Source organism: Scardinius erythrophthalmus, assembly GCF_964197995.2.
Source record: "Scardinius erythrophthalmus genome assembly, chromosome: 13".
NCBI classification, from domain to species: domain Eukaryota; kingdom Metazoa; phylum Chordata; class Actinopteri; order Cypriniformes; family Leuciscidae; genus Scardinius; species Scardinius erythrophthalmus.
The window spans coordinates 1855053-1877987 of NC_138233.1; the positions used below are offsets into that span (position 1 = coordinate 1855053).

The 22935-nt window shown below is 39.6% G+C and overlaps 1 protein-coding gene across 1 annotated transcript; it reads left to right on the top strand.

The window, feature by feature from the left end:
- Positions 1-457: 457 nt before the first annotated feature.
- On the top strand, positions 458-17141 carry LOC308701154 (uncharacterized protein). The gene is made up of 4 exons (XM_081383276.1): positions 458-1444; positions 13833-14506; positions 14667-14827; positions 15001-17141. The coding sequence occupies exons 1-4, from the start codon at positions 463-465 to the stop codon at positions 15887-15889; spliced, it is 2706 nt and encodes a 901-aa protein (XP_081239402.1). The 5' UTR covers positions 458-462; the 3' UTR covers positions 15890-17141.
- The last annotated feature ends 5794 nt before the right edge of the window (positions 17142-22935 follow it).

A 22935-nucleotide genomic window follows, 5' to 3' on the forward strand; every position in this document is an offset into this window, starting at 1 on the left:
GCACAAACACAGCCACAGACAATGAACTGTTTGTTCGGTTAGCGAAGAAGAGCATGATGTATTTTGTATAAAGTTTTGTTTTGTTATTAACTGTTTTGAGAACTGGAAATGCACAATTCATGCATACAAATCTGTAGATATTAATAGATGAAGATGATTAAATTAGACCGATGCATCAAAAGTTATTTTCCCTGTACAAAAGTTATAATTAATGTACAGATGAAGAAAGATTTCTGGTGAAGTGATTGCAAAAGTATTGTAATGTGTTCAGAAAGACAAAAAAAGGAGATTTTTGTTTAAAGCTTTAATGCAGAACAGCAATAACATCAGGAACAGCAGCTCTTATATTTCCTCATACGCACGTCCTAAACTCTCATCATTAACCCTGTAAATGCTGGGAAAGAAAACAGTGAACTATTCACAACTTTTTTGTTGTTATCCTGTGTTGCAGGTTAAGGCAAAATGGCAGGTATTGTTCCCAGGCGCAAAACAAAAGGAGTTGATTTCTGTGGATCAAGCTCTCACTGCTACATCATCCGCTCTGATCTCGGCTGCTATATGAGGTCGAGTGATTTCAGAGCAGGGTCAGACCTCAGTATTCATGCTCTGCACCCCGCCTGCCGACACGGAGACCATTACTTAGCTGACGAAAAAGGCAAGTTTTACATCATTAAGGGTGATTCCTGCCGCAGAGTCACTGACCTGACAGAAGACACTGATTCTGCAGTCTTCACCCTTCATCCCAACTGTCGGGGCGGAGACCATTACCTGTCAGCCTTTGGCTGGTTTTACATCATCTTCCAGGAGAAGGGCATTTACAGAAGAACAGCAGACCTGAGTAATGACTCCGATTCTGATGAATTTCCCCTGCATCCCAATTGCAGAGATGGTCTCTATTACTGGGGTGAGCCAAATTACTTCTACTTCCTCAAGCCAACCTCAGAGTGGGGAGTTGAATACTACAAAGGGACCGACCTCAACAATGATGAGTGCACTGATGTCTTATCCGTTCACCCCAATGTTCTGAACTTCCTGCCAGGCGGGCTGTCCATAACCAGCGGCCCCGCATTCAGAAAGTGGGTGAACATTGAAACTGCACATAATGACAGTCCCACACCAGTGACATGGCAAAAGAAAATTACTAAAAGGGTTGGATACAATAAGGAGAAGATGTCCCAGATCACAAAACACTGGAAGATACAAACATCAGGCAAGATCACAGCTGGAGCACTCGCAGGGTTAATTGCAAATGCCGAGTTCACCTTATTGGGACTTTACAGAGGTTCAAGTGTGAAGACTGAACTGGAAAACTGGACAGAAGAGACTGAGGTGGAAGAGCAACTATCATGTGAGCTGAAGCCGCACGAGCGTCTGTATGTGTGGCAGTACCAGCTGGGTCTCGGATCAGAACCGGTGTTGTTCTGCCAGGATTTGAAGATTACCGGTACGTCAAAATGTCCGCCTGAAATCCCGCTGACGCCTGTAAACACGCCTGATCAACAGAGTCCTCGAGAAAATACCTCAACTCAGTCTGCTTAATTTATATACAGTATCTGCTGCAAGCATTGCTTTAAAAACAGGCAGAGAGGAGGCTGGCACTGTATAGCAGATATATATATATATATATATATATATACAGTTTTGTCTATTACAGTATGAAATACAATATTACTCAGCAATTTAAATGAACAAAATGCAACTTTAAAAACAACTGCAGACAGATCTGGAAAACCACATTATTCATCAAAAAAGTCTCTTATATTATTTGTCTTTATTAATGGTATAATTAACACATTAACAGACTATATACAAATAGTGAGTTCTTCATTCATTGTTACTGTAATTAACAAATCATTTTTTTAATTAGCTCATATGTAAAGACTTGATTTTTCATCCTTTAACAATTTTTTATTTTTTATTTTTCATTTTAAATGATTTTTTAATGTTCATCTAAACATTTAATTCACCGTACATAAATGGTCATGTATAAAGTAAATTAATGCAAATTTAAGGCTTAATTACTATTTATAGGAACACTTACTATTCATAGAATTAATGTATAATAATGGTACGATTACAACATAATCACCCTGTAGCCCAAGACTGGTTGCCCACTGAAGCTAAGCAGGGCTGAGCCTGGTCAGTACCTGGATGGGAGACCTCCTGGGAAAACCAGGTTGCTGCTGGAAGAGGTGTTAGTGAGGCCAGCAGGGGGCGCTCACCCTGTGCTCTGTGTGTGTCCTAACACCCCAGTGTAGTGACGGGGACACTATACTGCCAAAAGAGCACCGTCCTTCGGATGAGACGTTAAACCGAGGTCCTGACTCTCTGTGGTCATTAAAAATCCCAGGATGTCCTTCGAAAAAGAGTAGGGCTGTAACCCCGGTGTCCTGGCCAAATGTGCCCCTTGGCCTCTGTCTATCATGGCCTCCTAATCATCCCCATATACTGATTGGCTTCATCAGTGTCTCCTCTCCACCAGTAAGCTGGTGTGTGATGGGCGTTCTGGCGCAATATGGCTGCCGTCGCATCATCCAGGTGGATGCTGCACATTGGTGGTGGTTGAGGAGATTCCCCCATCTATGTAAAGCGCTTTGAGGTCTCAGAAAAAGCGCTATATAAATGTAACAAACAAACAAACATATAGTGCAGCAGATTAGTAAAAAAATCGTTCACTTTGGTATAGAAGCATGAAATTTGGCACAGATACTCTCTAAGGGCCACTATTTTGGAAAAAGGCGTTGGCCACTCAAAAATTCAATATGGCGGCCATTTTTCAAAATGGCCGCCATTGCTATTCAATGCTTTTTATATAAATTATTCAAACAGTGATCCAAGCATAAAATGTTATACAAATATACTCTCTAAAGGACATGTTAATAGAAAAAGATGCTTGTCCCTCAAATTCAAGATGGCCGCCATTTTTAAAGATGGCCACTGTTCCTGTCGAATATTAAGGTGAGACATGGCAGGCAAAAACATTGTTTTGTTTTTTTTACTGGTCAATTTTGAGATTTTTGGATATTTGTCTTCAATAACATGTCTTCTTTCAGACTGTGGTGAAAAAAAGTCCGAAATACACATTTAGGTCTTTATTTTACTACACTTTGTCTGTTTGCGTCTGTAGATTTCGCGTAAATTCAACAAAAGTTGTCGTTGTAAATCCTCCCGCCGATCCGAGATCTCTGTCTGCTCTCTGTCATCACAGGCACCGCTGGAAAGCTCTCTCTTCACTGTACAATGCTGTCGGATTCAAATATGGTAATTTCCTTTTTATCAGCAACCAATCGTGAAAGTAAAAGGGCTGAATGCGCAATCTCATTGGCTGATGATAAATCTTTAAAGCCCGTTTTCTCAAAATGACCTTTCTCTCATACTCCAAGTCTGAAATCTCCACTTCAGTAGCACCTATATACACCAATCTTTCCAGTCTTGTACCTAGTTATATTATGAAGACATTAACAGAGGGATCTGTAAATATATTATTCCTAGCCTGATTTATATAACATTTTATTCCAAAAAACTGGGCTAAAATCATTTTTTAAAGCTATTGACAGTATATTCTGATTTACAGGATAACAAAAGTAGATATCCATAAATGCCTCTGTATTTTTTCCCCATCTAATATGTGAACACAATGAAAAAATAATTTTTAATCTGGCTTTATCCAATACTCAGATTTCGTTTATTTAAATATGTCCAAATTAGCTCATATTTAATTAGATATTGCCTAATTTGCATATTTAAACATTAAATTACAGAAAACCAGAAAACTTTTAATACATTTTTTTCTCATCTTAATGTAGGTAATCAACTGGGAAAGTTTCATGGTGATATCTGCTAGTTATAATTTTTACCCTATTCACCCGTAGTGTCTCGCCTTAATTATTTAAATTGTTAAAATGGTGATGCAAGCATACAATTAGGCAGAAATACTCTTCAAGGAACACTCTTTTGAAAAAAGGTATGTGCCACTCAAAAATTCAGGATGGCCACCATTTTCAAGATGGCCACCATTTCTGTCAAATAGTTATAATGTCTGCTTTGTCTGCCTCCTCTTCTTTGACCTGTCCAGCTTAGTTAAACTTGCCAGGGATAGAAAATCCCCGCCGGCATAGCTCCATAGGTTCAATGGAGTTCATACACAAGCCTCTCCACCACGGCAAGGTGTAGTCCACAGAGAGGAAGGGCCACTGTTAGAAAAAAGGATACGCTGCTGGTACAGGTTGCACATACAGTGGGGAGAACAAGTATTGGATACACTGCTGATTTTGAAGGTTTTCCTACTTAAAAAGCATGTAGAGGTCTGTAATTTTTATCATAGGTACACTTCAACTGTGAGAGACGGAAATCCAGAAAATCACATTGTATGATTTTTAAATAATTAATTTGCATTATATTGCATGACATAAGTATTTGATCACCTACCAACCAGTAAGAATTCCGACTCTCACAGACCTGTTAGTTTTTCTTTAAGAAGCCCTCCTGTTCTCCACTCATTACCTGTATTAACGGCACCTGTTTGAACTCGTTACCTGTATACCTGTACACACACTCAATCAAACAGACTCTAACCTCTCCACAAAGACCAGAGAGCTTTGTAAGGACATCTGGGATAAAATTGAAGACCTGCTTAAGGCTGGGATGGGCTACAGGACAATAGGCAAGCTTCTTGGTGAGAAGGCAACAACTGTTGGCGCAATTATTAGAAAATGGAAGAAGTTCAAGATGACGGTCAATCTCCCTCCATCTGGGGCACCATGCAAAATCTCACCTCGTGGGGCATCAATGATCATGAGGAAGGTGAGGGATCAGCCCAAAACTACACGGCAGAACCTGGTCAATGACCTGAAGAGAGCTGGGACCACAGTCTCAAAGAAAACCATTAGTAACACACTACGCCGTCATGGATTAAAATCCTGCAGTGGGAAGAAGTCCCCCTGCTCAAGCCGAAGCGCATGTCCAGGCCTGTCTGAAGTTTGCCAATGACATTCTGGATGATCCAGAGGAGGAATGGGAGAAGGTCATGTGGTCTGATGAGACAGAAATAGAGCTTTTTGGTCTAAACTCCACTCGCCGTGTTTGGAGGAAGAAGCAGGATGAGTACAACCCCAAGAACACCATCCTAACCTTGAAGCATGGAGGTGGAAAAATCATTCTTTGGGGATGCTTTTCTGCAAAGGGGACAGGCCGACTGCACAGTATTGAGGGGAGGATGGATGGGGCCATGTATTGCGAGATCTTGGCCAACAACCTCCTTCCCTCAGTGAGAGCATTGAAGATGGGTCGTGCCTGGGTGCCAGCAGGACAACGACCCGAAACACACAGCCAGGGCAACTAAGGAGTGGCTCCGTAAGAAGCATCTCAAGGTCCTGGAGTGGCCTAGCCAGTCTCCAGACTTGAACCCAATAGAAGATCTTTGGAGGAGCTGAAAGTCCGTATTGCCCAGCGACAGCCCCGAAACCTGAAGGATCTGGAGAAGATCTGTATGGAGGAGTGGGCCAGAATCCCTGCTGCAGTGTGTGCAAACCTGATCAAGAACTACAGGAAACGTATGATCTCTGTAATTGCAAACAAAGGTTTCTGTACCAAATATTAAGTTCTGCTTTTCTGATGTATCAAATACTTATGTCTTGCAATAAAATGCAAATTAATTACTTAAAAAAAATCATACAATGTGATTTTCTAGATTTTTGTTTTAGATTCCGTCACTCACAGTTGAAGAGTACCTATGATAAAAATTACAGACTACATGCTTTGTAAGTGGGAAAACCTGCAAAATCAGCAGTGTATCAAATACTTGTTCTCCCCACTGTATCTGCGAGAGGGAAGGCGAAAGGACCATCAGAATTAAGACTGGTTTCAACAATATAGGTGACCAGTTCAGAAAGAGCCATAAGAAAGATGGCTGGTTGAATCGTTTCACTCTGTGACTCTTTCTCAAGCCTTCTGAGGTGGAGTTTCTCTCTGTTGTAAAGATGAATGAGACACAAATGATGTTATTTCAGCTCCTGTGCAATGGCATCAGCACCACTTAGTTGAGACAATAATTTAGCAATCATTTAGTGTTTGTGCACATTCATGTAGTCTGTCATTCAGTTGCAGTGTCATTACCTGATGTAGGTCAGATTTAGGAGATATGTTATCACAAAAAAAAGCAAACCTGATCATCTAGACTTTTCTGCATCATGGTTCTGCGATGCTTTGTTTGGCCTTCATCTGTCTCACTACATTGAGCATCGGATTGTTGCTTCTGGGCACGAAGTAACTTTGTGTTGTTGAACCGAAGTCAACAATTGTAGTGATACTTCGCTTGGTTCCTTCTCAAAGTAGCTTCTATACCACCACCTTCATCCAGTCGTTCCAGGTCCAGGGTCATTGGCATTTTGTTCATCTTGTGAAAGAGTGGAATGTTGGTGGCAATCATTTTATAGCCATCATGTTGAGAAACATGATGGGTAGGTGGTGATTGGAGGGGTTCCTTTGTGTCTGTCTGACAAAGACAACATTTCATCCAATCAGTTGGCCTCTTGGCTGACATGGGATTTTCATTTGCCATTTTGGAGGTTTGTTGTCTGATTAAGGCCGAGGGGTTATCCTTTAACCACCTCAATCATAGACATAGTACACATTCAGGTATGGGATACAACTAGGTACGGGTCACCTACACCTAGCCCGATCATTCATCCAGTGCCATTTAACCTGTTAAGCTTCACCAGTGCGTGGGCGCACTGAAGCGTTTTTTTTATTTATATAGTTCAAAGTTACTATCAGATTTAATGTTATACCTTGACAAACTATACATCATTAAAAAGATATAATACTCAAGTTTCAGTATTTGACCACTATTGTATTCTGAGAAACTTATAGTGACAGTTATGTCTTAATTTGTGTCAGGAGTTATGAAATGAAAAAATGAGTCGATACCTTTAATATGAATTATGCACGTCAGCCGCTTTCATTCATAAAAAACTGCCGTGCTGTCGTCATGACAGCGATACACAAAACAACGTCCTTCAGGGCTTTTAGCTCAAAAATGTGGAAACTTGGAGAAATATTGATATATTCTCATAGATTCACGTCATATTTCTAAAGACAGGAATAATATTTATTGAATTTATACCCAAATGCGTCGATGTAATCATTATGATCGCTTCTTACTGAGATGTGCAGTGTTTTCAATTCATACCAATAGCCTGAGGGCGCTATATGCACAAAAAATAATCCATATATGGGACATGAAGAAGAGCCATAATCATGTGACATTCCAGGACGTCACTGCTACACACAAAGCTACAGAGATCCCGCTGTAATATGCATGTTTTGAAGACAATAAACATGTTTGCTATGATATTTGATTTGCCTGTGTTCTTCAAGCCATGCCAGGTATTTTTATAATAATAGATTATATTTATAATGTAATGCTAATCGATATAGACTTTATCATCGTGCATAAAACTATAAATAATGTTTTCTGTCTAATTTTTTTTTTATCTGAAGCCAAATTATATCACAGAAGATTATTTAAAACACTCGATTGCATTATGAAGTAAGTTTGGAGCACAAACATGGTTTTAATCTCATAAATGGTCGTGTATTGATGGTGTGCTAAGCTAACATGCTAGCTAGCCCAGGTGCACCTGCCACCAGGGGTTATTCTTTTATGAATTTTGTTCTAAATAAGAATGCTTACTGATATGTTTTAGTGCATTTGACCACTATTTAGTGCACTTCAAATGTGAAGTGAGAACTTTGATAAAAGAAATTAGGGATTGAAACCCTATGAATAGGCTGTGAATAGCCAGTCGTTAGTAACTATAATGCAGACAAAAGAAATGCATATTTCGAGCCATAACCAGTCTGGAGAGGTGTGAATGTGTGCAGGGGGAGACTGAGACTGAATGGGGCTCGTTTGCACCACAAAACAATAGAGACAAAAGTCTGAATGGATGCTTAGAAGACGACTAAACATCAGTAGCATTTTTAGAGTAGCCTAATCAAAATAAAGTCATGACATGATCTTGAAAAACATTTAACTAAATACAGAGTTTTAGACTTATTATCTTCATATTTTAAATATAAAATGTTTAGACATGTGGCTTTAGCTGTAGTGCATTTCTAGATTGCTCCAGTGCCAACTTCAATTTTATTTTCATTAATATGTTTCATAAAAAAAAAATTCTAATAACTTTACAAAACTTTGAAGCTATTTAAAAAAAAAAAATCATTATGACAATAATTAATTCTACATTTACAATAAACTACCAGGTGTCAGCTTTCAAATGAGATCATACTTGTGCTTTTAGTGCAAAGGGTTCATGAACTGTATCTGTTTCAGTTTGGGTATGTCATTTCTGGGGATTTTTCAAAAGTGGGGTTGCAGCTTAACAGGTTAAGTCCCATGTGATCTGTACACCTTCCAGGTAAGCATACATGAACAAGTCATGTATTGCCCCGCTTACCCTTGGCTCGGCTCTCCCATGCTGGCACAACCTGTCAATTCAGGTGCGGCTATCTAAATACATCTATTACTAGCTAATTGATGAGGGGCTGTTAGAAAGCATTTGGGACACTAAACTTAGCTATACTATTACTACTAGTCAAGAACTACAGTGAAAGTAAAACTAGATCAGCTGACACTGAATCCCATGCTGAGCCATCTTGAAAAAATGGCCGCCATGTTGAATTTTTGGATGGCCAACGCCTTTTTCCCAAAGAGTGACCCTTAGAGAGTATCTGTGCCAAATTTCATGCTTCTATACCAATTTGAACGATTCTCTCGAAATATGCCATTAATCTGCTGCACTAATAGTTATGTGTCCTCTTTTACATATTTTAATCACATTTTAAATCCATTTTAATCAATGCCTTTGTTTTTCTTATTTCCTAAGTCAAGTCAAGTCATCTTCATTTATATAGCGCTTTTAACAATGTAGATTGTCTCAAAGCAGCTTTACAGAGATAAACGTATGATTTAAGGTAAGATTGTTCTGGCTTTATAGCGGTTCTTTAATAAAGTTATTTTCCAACTAAAGTTAGTTTTGATTGATTCGCTTCCGTCGCAACGATCATTTGTTATTAAACTAGATGTACCGCATGGTGGTACAAAATATGACCGCCGCTCAGGCCTGCACTGGCTTTCCACAAAAATAAATGACGTGGAGCAATTTGGCTGTATTGCGTGTTTATGTATATACCTAAAAAAAGTAGTAGTATGTGCATGTCTGTCTGTGTGTGTATGTGTGTGTTTGTGTTTGTGTATGTGTGTGTCTGTGTGTGTGTGTGTGTCTGTGCGTGTATGTATGCGTGCGTACATGTGTGTGCGCGTGTGTGTGTGTCTGTGCATGTGGATTTGTATGTGTGTGTATGGGTGTGTGTCTGTGCGTGTGGATGTCAGTGTGTGTGCATGCTTGCGTTTGTTTGTATTCCTGCATGTGTGTGTGTGACAGTTAGGGTTGCCAACTTCAGAAAAGGAAAATGCGGGACAATCGTGGTTATTTATAGGAAAATGAGGGACACTCAAAATATTTGTACTGTATCACACAGTGTACGTCATTTCAGTGTCTGCAGTTAAGTTTGTGTTTAAAAGGTTATCAGACATAAACACATTTGTATTGCTTAACCTATTTATGTATTTAATTCTAAAAATAATTTTAATGTCATACATGAAAAAAGTCACATTACAAACAAACCATAGTTCAAAATAACAGCATTTATCTAAAATAGAAAGCTTTTTTAACATTATACACTAGGCTTACAGTTCAAAAGTTTGGGGTTAGTAAGATTATTTTTTGGGGAAAAAAATAAAGAAAGTAATTGCCTACTTTTATTCAGCAAGGATGCATTACATTAATCAAAAGTGACAGTTAAGATAATGTTACAAAAGCTTTATATGTACTTTCTAAAAGCTTTAAAACATTAATAATAATCAGAAATGTTTTTTGAGCATATTATTCCCTCAGGTAGATTACATGTTTTCTTGCGTGGCTGGGTGTTAGACTCATGAACAATAATCACGTTGTTTGCATTCGCCAAAATTGATTAGCCGAAATCAAAACGTGGACAGTGAAAGGAAATTACCGTTAGCGCGAGACGAGTCCGTCTTGAAGCGGAAGCGACCCGACGGCAGAGGATGTTCGCAAATCAAACAATGATTTGTCTCAAAACATTGATTAAAAAAAGCTGTGATTGGATGATGACAGGTGTCGGTGATCATTCTCAAGTGTCGTGGTCAGCACTGCTGCTGTTGCTGTTGTATCAGTCAGTGGTTTATCAGCTTGTCAAAAAACGGGACACGGGAGGTCACGAACGGGACAAATAAATTAGGCCCAAAATACGGGACGTCCCACCTAATTCGGGACAGTTGGCAACCTTAGTGACAGTATCATCCTAAACCAGCAACCCTTCGCTCAACAGCATCATCTACAGGCCAATGAGTGTACAGTCACTAAATGTGCACATAAATGAATTTATTTTATACCCCCCCATGGATGAAATTCTACGAAACTTAGCATACCCCCAGAGGATGTCAAGTTAATCATACACATGAAATATGGTGCAGTTCTGAACATCTCAACTGAAGATAGGGGCGATTAAAGCAGAATAATATTGCATTTTCATTTTTTATGGGAGGGGCGCAAATCACAAATGAGTGATTATGGGCTAGGTTGATGTGGGCCCTTAAGACCAACATACCATAAAAATGTCTTCATCCTCGGTGCCACGGTTCAGGTAGTTATTTAGGAAAAACTGCATTTTTTTGGGTATGGGGGGGCCCAGCGCGGGGGGGGAGTGGCCCCCGGGGACCAAACGAAATTTTTCCGTAAAAGTCTAGTGGGGCTACATGCCCACCAAATTTCATGTTCCCCGGTGTTTCGGTGTCCCTGGTATCGTTGACGAAAAATTCAGTAGATGACGAAAAAAAAAAAAAAAAAACTTTGACAATCCCTATATGACCGCTTTCGCAGCTACGCTAGCGGCGGTCATAATTAGGGGCCGCTAAGACGACACCATTCTCTCTACACAGACTTTAAACGCGATCCTGTGAGAAACGCTGATGGCGTTCACATGTGCATTAAGAACTGGTTCTATAGTTATGTGCGTTTGAATATATGTGCGCAGGTTTTGTAATTCCCTACAAGCCAAGCCTAAACAAAGTACTGGTGTTTCCTTATAGGTTTGATTCAGAATTTTATTTTATTTTGTCACTTCGGGGTAGGTACGCGAAACTAATTTTCCTGACAACGCTTTATCTGTAGAGTGGTAGTGGGATCCTCCATAGGGAGAGACTAGTTGGCACTTCAGCACTGCGTTGTCATCGGGTCCAGGCGAAGGTCCTTCATCAGATCTGGATACGGCCTGGATCCGGCAGGCTGCGGGAAAACCTTGGGATAAACACAGACACTAAAATTAGCGTAGATGCCATTCTTCTCATGATGTAACGAGTACATCAGGATTTATGGGAAGTGTTCCCGGTTCCGGCTGACCTAATCTATGCAGCCTAACATTAGATTATAGAAGTCTATAATGTATTATGTGAAAGCTAGGTCAAAGAGATGTGTCTTTAGTCTGGCTTTGAACTGACAGAGTGTGTCTGCTTCCCGGACAATGTTAGGAAGACTGTTCCAGAGTTTTGGTGCTAAATAGGAGAAGGATCTACCGCCAGCAGTCGATTTTGATATTCTAGGTATTATCAACTGGCCGGAGTTTTGAGATCGCAATAGACGTGACGGACTATAATGCGTTAAGAGCTCGCTCAAGCACTGCGGAGCTAAACCATTTAGTGCTTTGTAAGTGATCAGCAATATTTTAAAATGTATACAATGTTTAATAGGGAGCCAGTGCAGTGTTGACTAGTGTTGTCACGATACCAAAATTATGACTCCGATACCAGAGCAAAATACCTCGATACCGATACTGAATCGATACCACGGCAAAAAAATAAAACAGTAAAAGTAATTGGAAAATATGACAGAACTTACAAATAATTTTTTATAAATTAATTTTAAAAGCTAAAACTTCACATGACCAGCATGTTCCTGCCCTGCTTTGACCATTCCCTCCCCTTTATTAATAATAATAATAATAATAATAATAATAATAATAATAATAATAATAATAATAATAATAATTGCATGTCAGTGTGAACGTCCTTACCGAGATGTTTGCAACAATCACATTATTATCAATCATGCTAACATTTGCAGACCTTTCACAACTCTGAAAAGGTTGGGATGACCAAAATCTCATTTCATGATACGAGTCATTTAATATTTTTTAAATGTAATTTTATAATTATAATATTGATATTTAATTTAATTTAATCTTTGTTATTAAAAATAAGCAAAAAAGCAAATTAAAAACAATATGACAAATACTATAAGAGACAAATAAAATAAACAGTGCTTAATTTTTTTTTTTTAAAGCTAAATAGACCTTCTGTAGCTGAAAACAATAAGGTCTTCACTCTATAAAATTCTTAATAAATAGATTAAATTTATTCAGTCAATCATTGGGTGATTGGGTGAACATTAATCACACAGAATATTACGCTGCCGGTCCGGCCCTTTAACACCTGCACGTATCCAATACACTGGAACATATACGATTTATTTTGACAAACGGTTTACGTTCACTAAAGACATACCCGACTGTGTTTACGTGAATAATCGCCAAGGACGCGCATTTTTACTTATCATTTTGACTATTCAAACCTAATAATCTGCGAAAGAGAACTGAAGTCGCGATCGCATGCTGTCTGAACGGCGTCAGGTCTGAGCACAGACAGTATATAAACTGGACACAGCGACCCCATAGGTTTCAACGGAGACAAGTGAAGCAAATTAGAAGCACTCTCTTCCTGATGGCTGAGCGACTGCGCAGACTCACACTGAGCTCGACGACGTGGATGTGACGTGAGCAACCCGTCTGTCTTCTAGTAGCTGTGCCGAGAGAAATCTAAATCATTCCCTTCCGAATCTCGTAGAGACGGAGAGCGTGAGTAGGAGCTGTTCATGAGCTGGAGCAGGAGAAGCTTTATAATTCTCTATGGGCTTCTCCCTTGACTTTATCGGACTTTATGCCTCCACGTCCCCCCGACTGACTGCGAGCGTCTCCTCCTGTATATATACAGTCATTTCCAGAGAGTCGCATACGTTATGACGCAATCGTTAGCCTATTTTTACAAAAACTGCTTCTACGGGGCCATAACATAAGTTACAAGGTAATGGAGCATTTTATACATTGTCGTGTTTCTTTTGAAATAAATAATGGACAAACAGAGTCTTTAAACGCCTCAGATGTAAAGTTATTCACTGTCAAAGTGACGCCAAAATGAATGGGAGTCAATGGAGTGCTAACAGCAGGTGATGGTCTTGATAGCCAATGGCGGCCGCCGGGGGTGGTACGGGAATCGAGAGCTCGATTGACCCCCTGGGTCTGAGGCCGGCAGCGCGAGCACGTCCCGCGCTTTATTTTCTCATGCATGCAAGTTTCTTTGTCAAGTGCTGCGCGTAGAACACACCGTCTCGACTCCTCAGCGCAACACTGAGTGTGTGTGCAAGCGCGCTTCCTTATATACACTCTTTTTTTGGGGCGGGTGCTCGATGAAGAGCTTGCATGACAATGTCCATTGGCTCGTTTAGTTTACACTCAAAGATGATTGGGCTCTCAGCCTAGACCAGAATTCATCAGTTCATGTCTAATATAACAATCCCGTTCCCTCCTTCAGGGAACAGAGGTTACATTAGAAACCCAGACGTTCTTCATTCATTGTTACTGTAATTAACAAATGATTATTTTTGAGAAATAAATGTCATTTTCTCTTTTCACAGTTCCTGCTCTAATCATGGAGCCAGCAGATACTTTATGTGATGCGCTCTTCCGCTGGCTGGAGAACCGAGAGAAATGTGCAGAATTGCTGGAGAAACTTGCGCAAGAGCTGGAAGATCAGGGCAGCAAAATCGCTAAGGTGGTTAGATCTGCGCTCTCAAGATCTGCAGTAGCAGTACCAGTATTCCCAAGTCTGGCCAGCGAAGTATTGTTGGGCGCAGCAAGCACTGTAGAGGGACCTGTCTCCATCAGTGCCTTTAATAAAACTACTGAATTATTTAAGGAAGATGAGAAGGCTGGCACGAACATTCAGAAGCTACTGCGAGATCTGAAGGACAGGTGTGGAGAAACACTGAAGGACGGGTGTGCAGAAGCGCCGCTCGGGACTCATGCTGATGAGCTGGACTGTGAGATGGCCACTCAACTTATGTGTGCTCTGGCCAGAAGGAGTAATACTCCCGTACCCCTAGACTTTCTCAGAGGTTTCAACAGGGCCACGTTCTTTCGTCACATGACACCTGGTGGACTGGCTCCAGCCGAGGCCTCGGACTTTATTTGCCACGCTCTGGGACTCGATCATTCCCCTGAGATCACGAGGAGCCTGAAGGTGTCGGCCAAAGAAATGGTGAAGAACATCGAACTCATTGGCATTAAAGCTGCTGATGCAGGATCAGAGGTAACGGCTTTATTTTCTCAAGCATTTCATTTTAAGAAAATTGCGGCTTTGATATTCTCTTGCAGTGACTATTCAAGAGAACAATATAAAATATATTCACTGAATTGCCCTGATATGTTAGACAGTGATTTTGTGATTGTGACTTTCTTTCTATGTACAGGGTGCGACTGGTTTAGGCCTGTGTCTGTACGACCTGATTGTGACGAGTGTAGAACTAGTAAAGGGCGATCGGGTCACGGAGGCCTGCGAGTTCTTACGGGATTCAGCCAGGCAAATACTGGACGGCCAACAAAGGCTAAAGGAACAGCTGGATGCAATGCAGTATGATATTTTATTTTCTACACATTTTAAATCAATATTAATTTATCTGTCTTGGCCAAAGCCAAAATGTTTTGTATTTTGTATCTGATTGTACATTACTGCAATATTGAAAATGCAAACAATAATGAATGTCTGAAGGAAACTGACTCGCTGTACAACTTTTCTCATTACAGGGAAATCAACCAAAAATTGTTTCAAATGAAGAACCTCATCGAGGACATGGGGGGATATTCTCTCATGATGACTGAAAATGTACAGAAAATAATGGACTTTATCAAGGGAACATGTAGAGACAACAAAGTTGTCTCCTGGCTTAAGGCATTACCTGATCAGAATGAATTTGTGAATCTTCTACGATTATGCCATGAGAGGTTGAGTCCATTTCTTGAGAATTTGATAAAGCCTGGCGGAGATCACATAGACATTGTGTTTGTGGCTCATGGCAGTATTGTCGACCAGTTTATGTCAGCAGGAGGACTGGTGCCCGCACCTAACATCAGAGACACCATTCTCTACTCTCCGTGGAACTGCGGCATTGACGCCAAAGCTGCATTTGCAATTGCTCAGGGTTTCATTGAAGTGTCAAACAGAGAGTTTTACAATATTGCGTACTGGGATTGGGAGCTGAACCCTTTGCCAGATCACTGGAACAGCATGCGAAGATCTCGCCACGACATCCCAGTGATCCTTCTATCCCCGCTGACCCCTGAAGATGAAGCATGGAAGCGTTTTCACGAGTTAATGCAGAACAGAGGCATGGAACTAGAAGACCGTGTTATTATTCCATATCTTGTCCCAGAAAGTTTGGTAAATGCATTCGGAGAGATCCCCCTGCACATGCTCATATTTGCGACATCATGTATACTCATGAACCATGGCAAAACAGCTACTGTGCACCTGGCTGCTTGTTTGATTCGTAAAGTAAGTTACCCAGAAGAGTGGCGAATACAGTATGCCTACACAAGGGAAGCAATGTGTATGTCTGTGAACCTGCGTAACAGGAACGTGGACTCTGAGTTATACAGAGCCTTAAGTTCATTGTTTGACAGAAACTCTAGATAAATCAGCTGAACGGCCTCTGGGTCAGTCCTGATATGTAGTAAACACAGGGCTGGAGAGCGACCCGGAGCAGTTTAATAACCAAGACCAGACCATTGTTTTCATGTTTAAAAGAACTTATATAAAAGAAGTGACAGTTTAGGTCTTTCTATCCCATCATATTTACCACTGACATGTTTCAACCACAACATGAAGATAAATAACAAATTGCATAACAAGTATTGTGCTATGATAATTCCATCTGTAACATTATACAAAAAATGTGGTTTGCATTTAAACAAACAAGAAATATTTCAGTTAAAAAACTTTTACTTTTCTATTTCCAATTCAATTAAATTCACATTTATTTTTCATTTCATTTGCTTTCTGTGTAAAACTTATGGGTTTCAGATTGGGTTAAAGAATAGCAGTTCACACCACAACTATATCGATAATGACACAGAAAAACAATATTGTTGGAATCACTTTCAGAACGATTTGATCAGCTGATGAACGATAAAAACATTGGCAGCCAATCAGAATCCAGCGTGCTGTAACGAGCTCGAGCATTTAAAGAGACAGACAAGCTTATAATAAACAACGATATCATCAGCTGGTGTAGACGCTGATATAGTTATATTCATAATTATCGTTCTTGGTGTGAGCCTTCTTTTCATGGTAACAGTTATACATTAATAAACTTATTATAAATCATTTGCAAACTATTAGTTAATTCATAGTTTATTAATAGTATCGTTAACACATAAACAGACTATATACAAATAGTGAGTTCTTCATTCATTGTTACTGTAACTAACAAATTATTCATTTTTAATTAGCTCATATGTAAATACTTAGATAATGTTTTTTCATCATTTGTTAAGAACTTGTATCTGATGTATTTTAAAGCATGTATTAAATGAGTTAATATTTATCAAAACATTAAGAAATCATTTACTCACAGTAAATAAATGCTCATGTATAAAGAGAATTGATGCAAATTTAAAGCTTAGTGTCTATAGAAACACTTACTATTCATAAAATGAATGTATAATAATGGTTAACACATCATTATGTGTCCTCTTTTTATTCTTTTAATTACATTTTAGATCAATTGTAATCAATGTCTTATTCTTTGTTTTTCTTATTTCTTATTTTTATTACATTATTTGTTATAAAAAATGTTTATGTAAAACACTTTGAATTACCATGAATTACAATTCAATTATCATTTGTATGAAATGTGCTATATTAATAAATAAACTTGTCTATACCCAATAACAAACTTGCCTTGACCTTTGTGTGACTGAATCTAAAGTGAGAAATATTTAGCCCAATAAAACATTTATTAAGGATCCATTACTTTAAAAGTGATGCAGAAAACATAACTAATTTATTATTAACATGGCTTGACAAAGAAACATCACACAACCATTGGAATTTGTGTAAAATACATCACACACACACACACACACACACACACACACAAGCTTAATCACTCTCACTCTCACACACACACACTCTCTCTTTTTTCTCACACACACTTAAACACTCTCTCTCTCTCTCACACACACACACGCACACACACACTTACTCAATCTCTCTCACTCTCTCACACACACACACACACAATCACTCTCACACACACACACACACACACACACACACACAATCCCTCTCTCTCTCACACACACACACACACACACACACACACACACACACACCACACACACACACACCATGTTAATATATACTGTACATATGTGCATTTTAAGGTGTTTGAAGGCCAAAAAAATTGGATAGCAATAGCTTTGAAAGCATGTCAGTGGGCAGTAGCATAAATTATTCACATATTCCAAACAGGAATAACCTTAAATGAGAAATCTTTCAAGGATTATTTTGCATAGATGTTACATTTCAGTCAAACACCAGTGTAATCTTTTTGTATCCAGAGGCAAATGTGCAATTTATATATTAGCATTAAAGATTGGTTTCAGGCACTCAAGGAACTGTACCCCGTGAAGAATATAATGTATTTCAAGAATTAAACAAAGAAAAATTTAAATAAAACGCCACGGTGTGCCCCTGAGGCCGCATTTATTGTTCCGGGGACTTTAACAAGGCCAACCTCCGTACAATGATACCAAAGTAGTTTCAGCACATCATTTGCAGCACACCAGTGGATCGGGTTTTGGATCATTGCTATTCTCCTTTCAAGGATGCATACAAATCCCTCCCCTGTCCATCTTTCGGCAAATCCATTCTGTTTCTGTCCGCTCACAGGCAGAAGCTGAAACGGGGAGCACACGCCCTCAGAACTATCTAGTGCTGGTCGGACCAATCGAATGCTATGCTACAAGACTGTTTTGATCACGTGGACCGGGAAATGTTCTGGTCTGCCTCCGACGATGACGCCTAGGTCTACGCAGACACCCTAACATTTTTTATCAGGAAGTGCATATTAGACCAAAACAATCCAAATTTACCCTAACCGAAAGCCATGATTAAACAGCGAGGTCCATGCAGCCCTGAAGATGTGAACCTCAGCCTTCAATACTGGTAACAAGGAAAAATACAAACATGCCAGATATGCCCTCAGGAAAGCCATCAAAACAACCAAACACAAGTACAGGGATAAGGTGAAAAGACAGTTTGACTGCAACAACACTAGAGGCATGTGGCAGGGGATCAACAATATCACAGGTTTAAAGGGGTAGAAGCTAAATACATTATACGTTATACTGATGTCACATAGTCTACACATTACACACTGTCTGAAGTCTGAACAGCTGGATCCTGGACAGGCAGACGGCAATTGATCAGAAAGGATAACAAGACGACGACTTCTCCTCAGGGCTGCGTTCTCAGCCCACTCCTGTACTCCCTCTACACCTACGACTGCACGGCTCTAATGTCATCATCAAATTTGCTGACGATATGACTGTAGTAGGACTGATCACCGACTATGATGAGACAGCCTACAGAGAGAAGTGAGCACCCTGACACACTGGTGCCAGGAGAACAACCTTTCACTCAATGTCAAAAACACCAAAGAGCTAGTGGTGGACTTCAGGAGACAGAGCGCACACCCCCATCACCATCAATGGCTTGACAGTAGACGGGGTCAGCCACTTTAGATTCCTTGGCATTAACATCACAGAGGAACTCACATGGCCAGTCCACACAGAGGCAGTGGTGAAGAAAGCACAGCAGTGTCTCTTCTTCCTGAGACGGCTGAGGAAATCTGGAATGAGCCTCTGAATCCTCAGCTCGTTCTACACCAGTACATCTTGACTGGCTTCATCACTGCCTGGTGTAGGAACAGCACCCTCACATTGTCCCTCCCTTCAGGACATCTGCACAAAGCAGTGTGCCTTCAGCACTTCATTTCCCAGAATCCTTCCTGGTCCACCACTGTGACTATTGACTAGTGACTAGCACAATTATTCATGAACTTGATAAATGTTGCAGATATGTTTTACTATCCACAACCAAATGCCTTTCAACTTGCACGTGCAAAATTCTAAATTGAACGCACAAAGCAAGGCTTTGCGTTCTCGAGCCACCAGGCACTGTTTTGATCTGATGAGCGGCCGGATCACGTTGACGGTTTTCAGTTAGAACGGTGTCGTGTGAGCGACTGTCACGGTTTATGAATTCACTGACTCCTTCTCGCGCTGTGTTGTGTTGTGTGTGTGTATGTGGGCGTGGTCGCTGATCAGCCGCTGATTGTCATCAGCGCCAGCTGATTCTGATCAGCGATCTCTATTTTAGCTCATGGTCTTTCGTCTTGTGTTTGTCAGATCGTTGTGGGATTTTCCCTTGTGTAGTGAGTCTTCGTTTGGTGTTCCTGATTCCCGGTGTGGTGTTCCTGTCGAGTTCGTTCTGCCTGTCGTCTTCTGTGGATCCTGTTTCGTCTCTTCACTCTGCGGACTCGTTTGGTGTTCCTGTCATCGTCTTCAAGGATATCTTCTCACCTGTTTACACCACGGGATCCGGGTTGCCCATCTGCCATCCTGCGCTACCAGGGACCATCTACTGTGTGCTTTATATCTCTGACTACGTGTTCATTCAATAAACCTTATTCTTGCATTTGCATCTTCTGTCCTTATTTTACGTGACAGAACGATCTGACCTCATGGATGCAGCAAGAGACTCTGACCTGGCTGAATTCCTGTCCAGGAGCGCTACGAGGATGGACCAGCAGGAGGAGAACTTGAACCTGACTGGACGCGCGGTTCAAGCCTTGGTAGCGCAGGTGTCTAAAAAGATCAGTCACAAACATGATCCCTGCACGATCTAATCTATAGCGTCTTATTAACTCACTGTCATCCATCGTCTGCAACACATTTCTTCTCCCTCTTCGTCTTTCTGCCATTTTCTCCTCTGCTAAAGAAACTCTTACGCCTCTTAAAAGTCCTCGTCCGTGCTCCTAACAATTTTGACCTAAAGACCTCTTTTAAGGGTTAAGATGCTTTCTGAATTACGTTTTTCTTTACTAGGAGTTTTTATTTAATTTTAAGAGTAAACGCCCACATTTCTAAGAATTTTCTTAGAATTTTGTCACTAGGAGCTACTCTTTGCATTAAGATTCTTTATGAATACGGGCCCAGGGCCCGTATTCATAAAGATTCTAAGAATCCTCTCAGAAAACTCTTAATTTAGCTTAAAAACTTTTATGTAGGAGTCTTAGCTTAAGAGCGATTCGGGACCGATCTGAGAGCAACTCTGAGTAAGGAAAATACAAAAACTTTTATCTTAGTGAGGAGGCGGGGTTGACCCCATTGCTATGTATGACACAATCTTTTGAAGATTGTGATTGGTTGGTTGTCCAAGAAGGAAAAAAAAGAAGTGATTTTAAGTATAGGGTCTATTCTAAGCCTCCACTTTGAACTTACATGCGTAATTTTTCCTATTTGATCGTTCTCTCTCACACACACACACACATTATATATGTGTATAAATCCTTTTTTTATTTACCATGCTGTTGATTTCCTATAAGGTATTTGATTGCTTAGAATGATAAAAATTGTTCCACTCTTTCCAGTTACACTGATTGCTGGCATGTCTATTTAAGCGGTGGTTTGAATGTTAGTTTTAATGTATCAAACATGGAATTTTCCCAGTTGCCAAATATCGTAATGTAGTGATTACTTTCATTTCAGGCACTATGGCATTTCTGCGCTGTGTCGGAGATATTAGCGTGTCTCTAATAAGATCAGTCTCAAACATGATCCCTGCACGATCTAATCTATAGCTCTTATTAACTCACTGTCATCCATTGCCTGCAACACATTTCTTCTCCTTCTTCGTCTTTCTGCCATTTTCTCCTCTGCTAAAGAAACTCTTAAGCCTATTAAAAGTCCTCGTCCGTGCTCCTAACAATTTTGACCTAAAGACCTCTTTTAAGGGTTAAGATGCTTTCTGAATTACTTTTTTCTTTACTAGGAGTTTTTCTTTAATTTTAAGGGTAAACGCCCACATTTCTAAGAATTTTCTTAGAATTTTGTCACTAGGAGCTACTCTTTGCATTAAGATTCTTTATGAATACGGGCCCAGGGGCCGTATTTATAAAGCCACTCAGAGTAAAATTTTAGTCTCAAGTCTGTCAAAATTCTAAGAATGACGTCATTTTACTTTTATTCCTAGACTTAAGAATAAGTGTGATTCATAAAGGTTCCTAAGTGTCAAGACTAGGTCTCAGCTCCTAAATTATTTAAGAGAGCTGAAGAGGTCTCCTAACCTAGTTAGGAGTAACAAGATGACAGCAGAGAGGAGGAGGCCACTCACTTTTCAATGAAAATATGATGTATTGGAGTTACAGTAAATGATGACGGAGTTGATTTTATAGCAATGCATTGAAAGGAAACTAATAATTACATTGTTGCTGACTGGAAAAAAGCAGCAGTACTGACTTGAGCTCATCATTCCACAGTAAGCAGGGTCTTAATAGCACTATTGTGGCACTGACCACACCAAACACATTAGTGGATAAAAGTGATGTGCGGACTTTTTTTTATTGTTTTTTTTTTATGACCCTACAAGTTTGCTTAAACCATCAAAATATAAGGAAAATAAAACTTAGTGAAGATATTTATCTGACAAAATAATTTCAAGTCAAGTAACTTTTTACAGTACAGATTGTTTCAAAGCAGCTTTACAGTGATAGCATGAAAATAATGCAACAAAGTTAGTTTAGGCTGTACAGCAGCTCTAGAAGAAAATAGTGTCATTGTGCAGCTTAAGTTAGTTCAATGATGATTCATTTCCTTTGTAAAAGATCATTAGTTCTATTTAGTTCATTATACAGCCGCTCTGAGAAAACAGTGATGTCTTCGTTCAGCTCAGTTCAGTTCTCAGACAATGGTGTCAATCCAGGAAGATCAATAATACTGTTGAAAAAAGGGCAAACTACAGCTACAGGTTTTTTTTTTAAAAAAACTAAAAAGCTCAAAGGAGAAGAAAAAAATCATACATTGTCTGCAACATAGTCAGTTATTAATATTTCATTGTCCTCTCTTGTTCATTTGTTTGAAAGCCATGGCTAAAAATGATGTCTGTACAGTTTGACATGTTTCATTGTGTTATCACAAATAAACAATTGACTCCAAGCACAACTACACAATATGCGTACAAAATCTTTAGCACATTTTTAATACTATTTGAATAAAGGGTGAGTGTCAATTTTCCTTGGCCTCACTTTTGGCCAATACTATATGGCAGTTCTTTGACATTCCAATTGATCTTCAAATCTCGCAGTAAAATAAAGCCACTTTATTGAGTATTTCGGGCTTTCCTGAGTTGTTGGATCCATTGATGGAACTCATGTTTGCATAATTGCTCCAACTGTAAATGAGGAGACACGCATCAATAGAAAAGGGTTTCCACAGCATAAATACTAATTTGTGATAATTTTGCACAATGCACTGCAAAGCATTTTTTTAATAAATTTAAATATTAAAGTTTCAGTGTCTTAATTAAATGATTTTATTAAAATTAGTTTAAATGATTGGTGTCATGCTGCAGTGACCTCACCCTTGCAGGCTCACTATTGGCTGATTCAGTGGTTG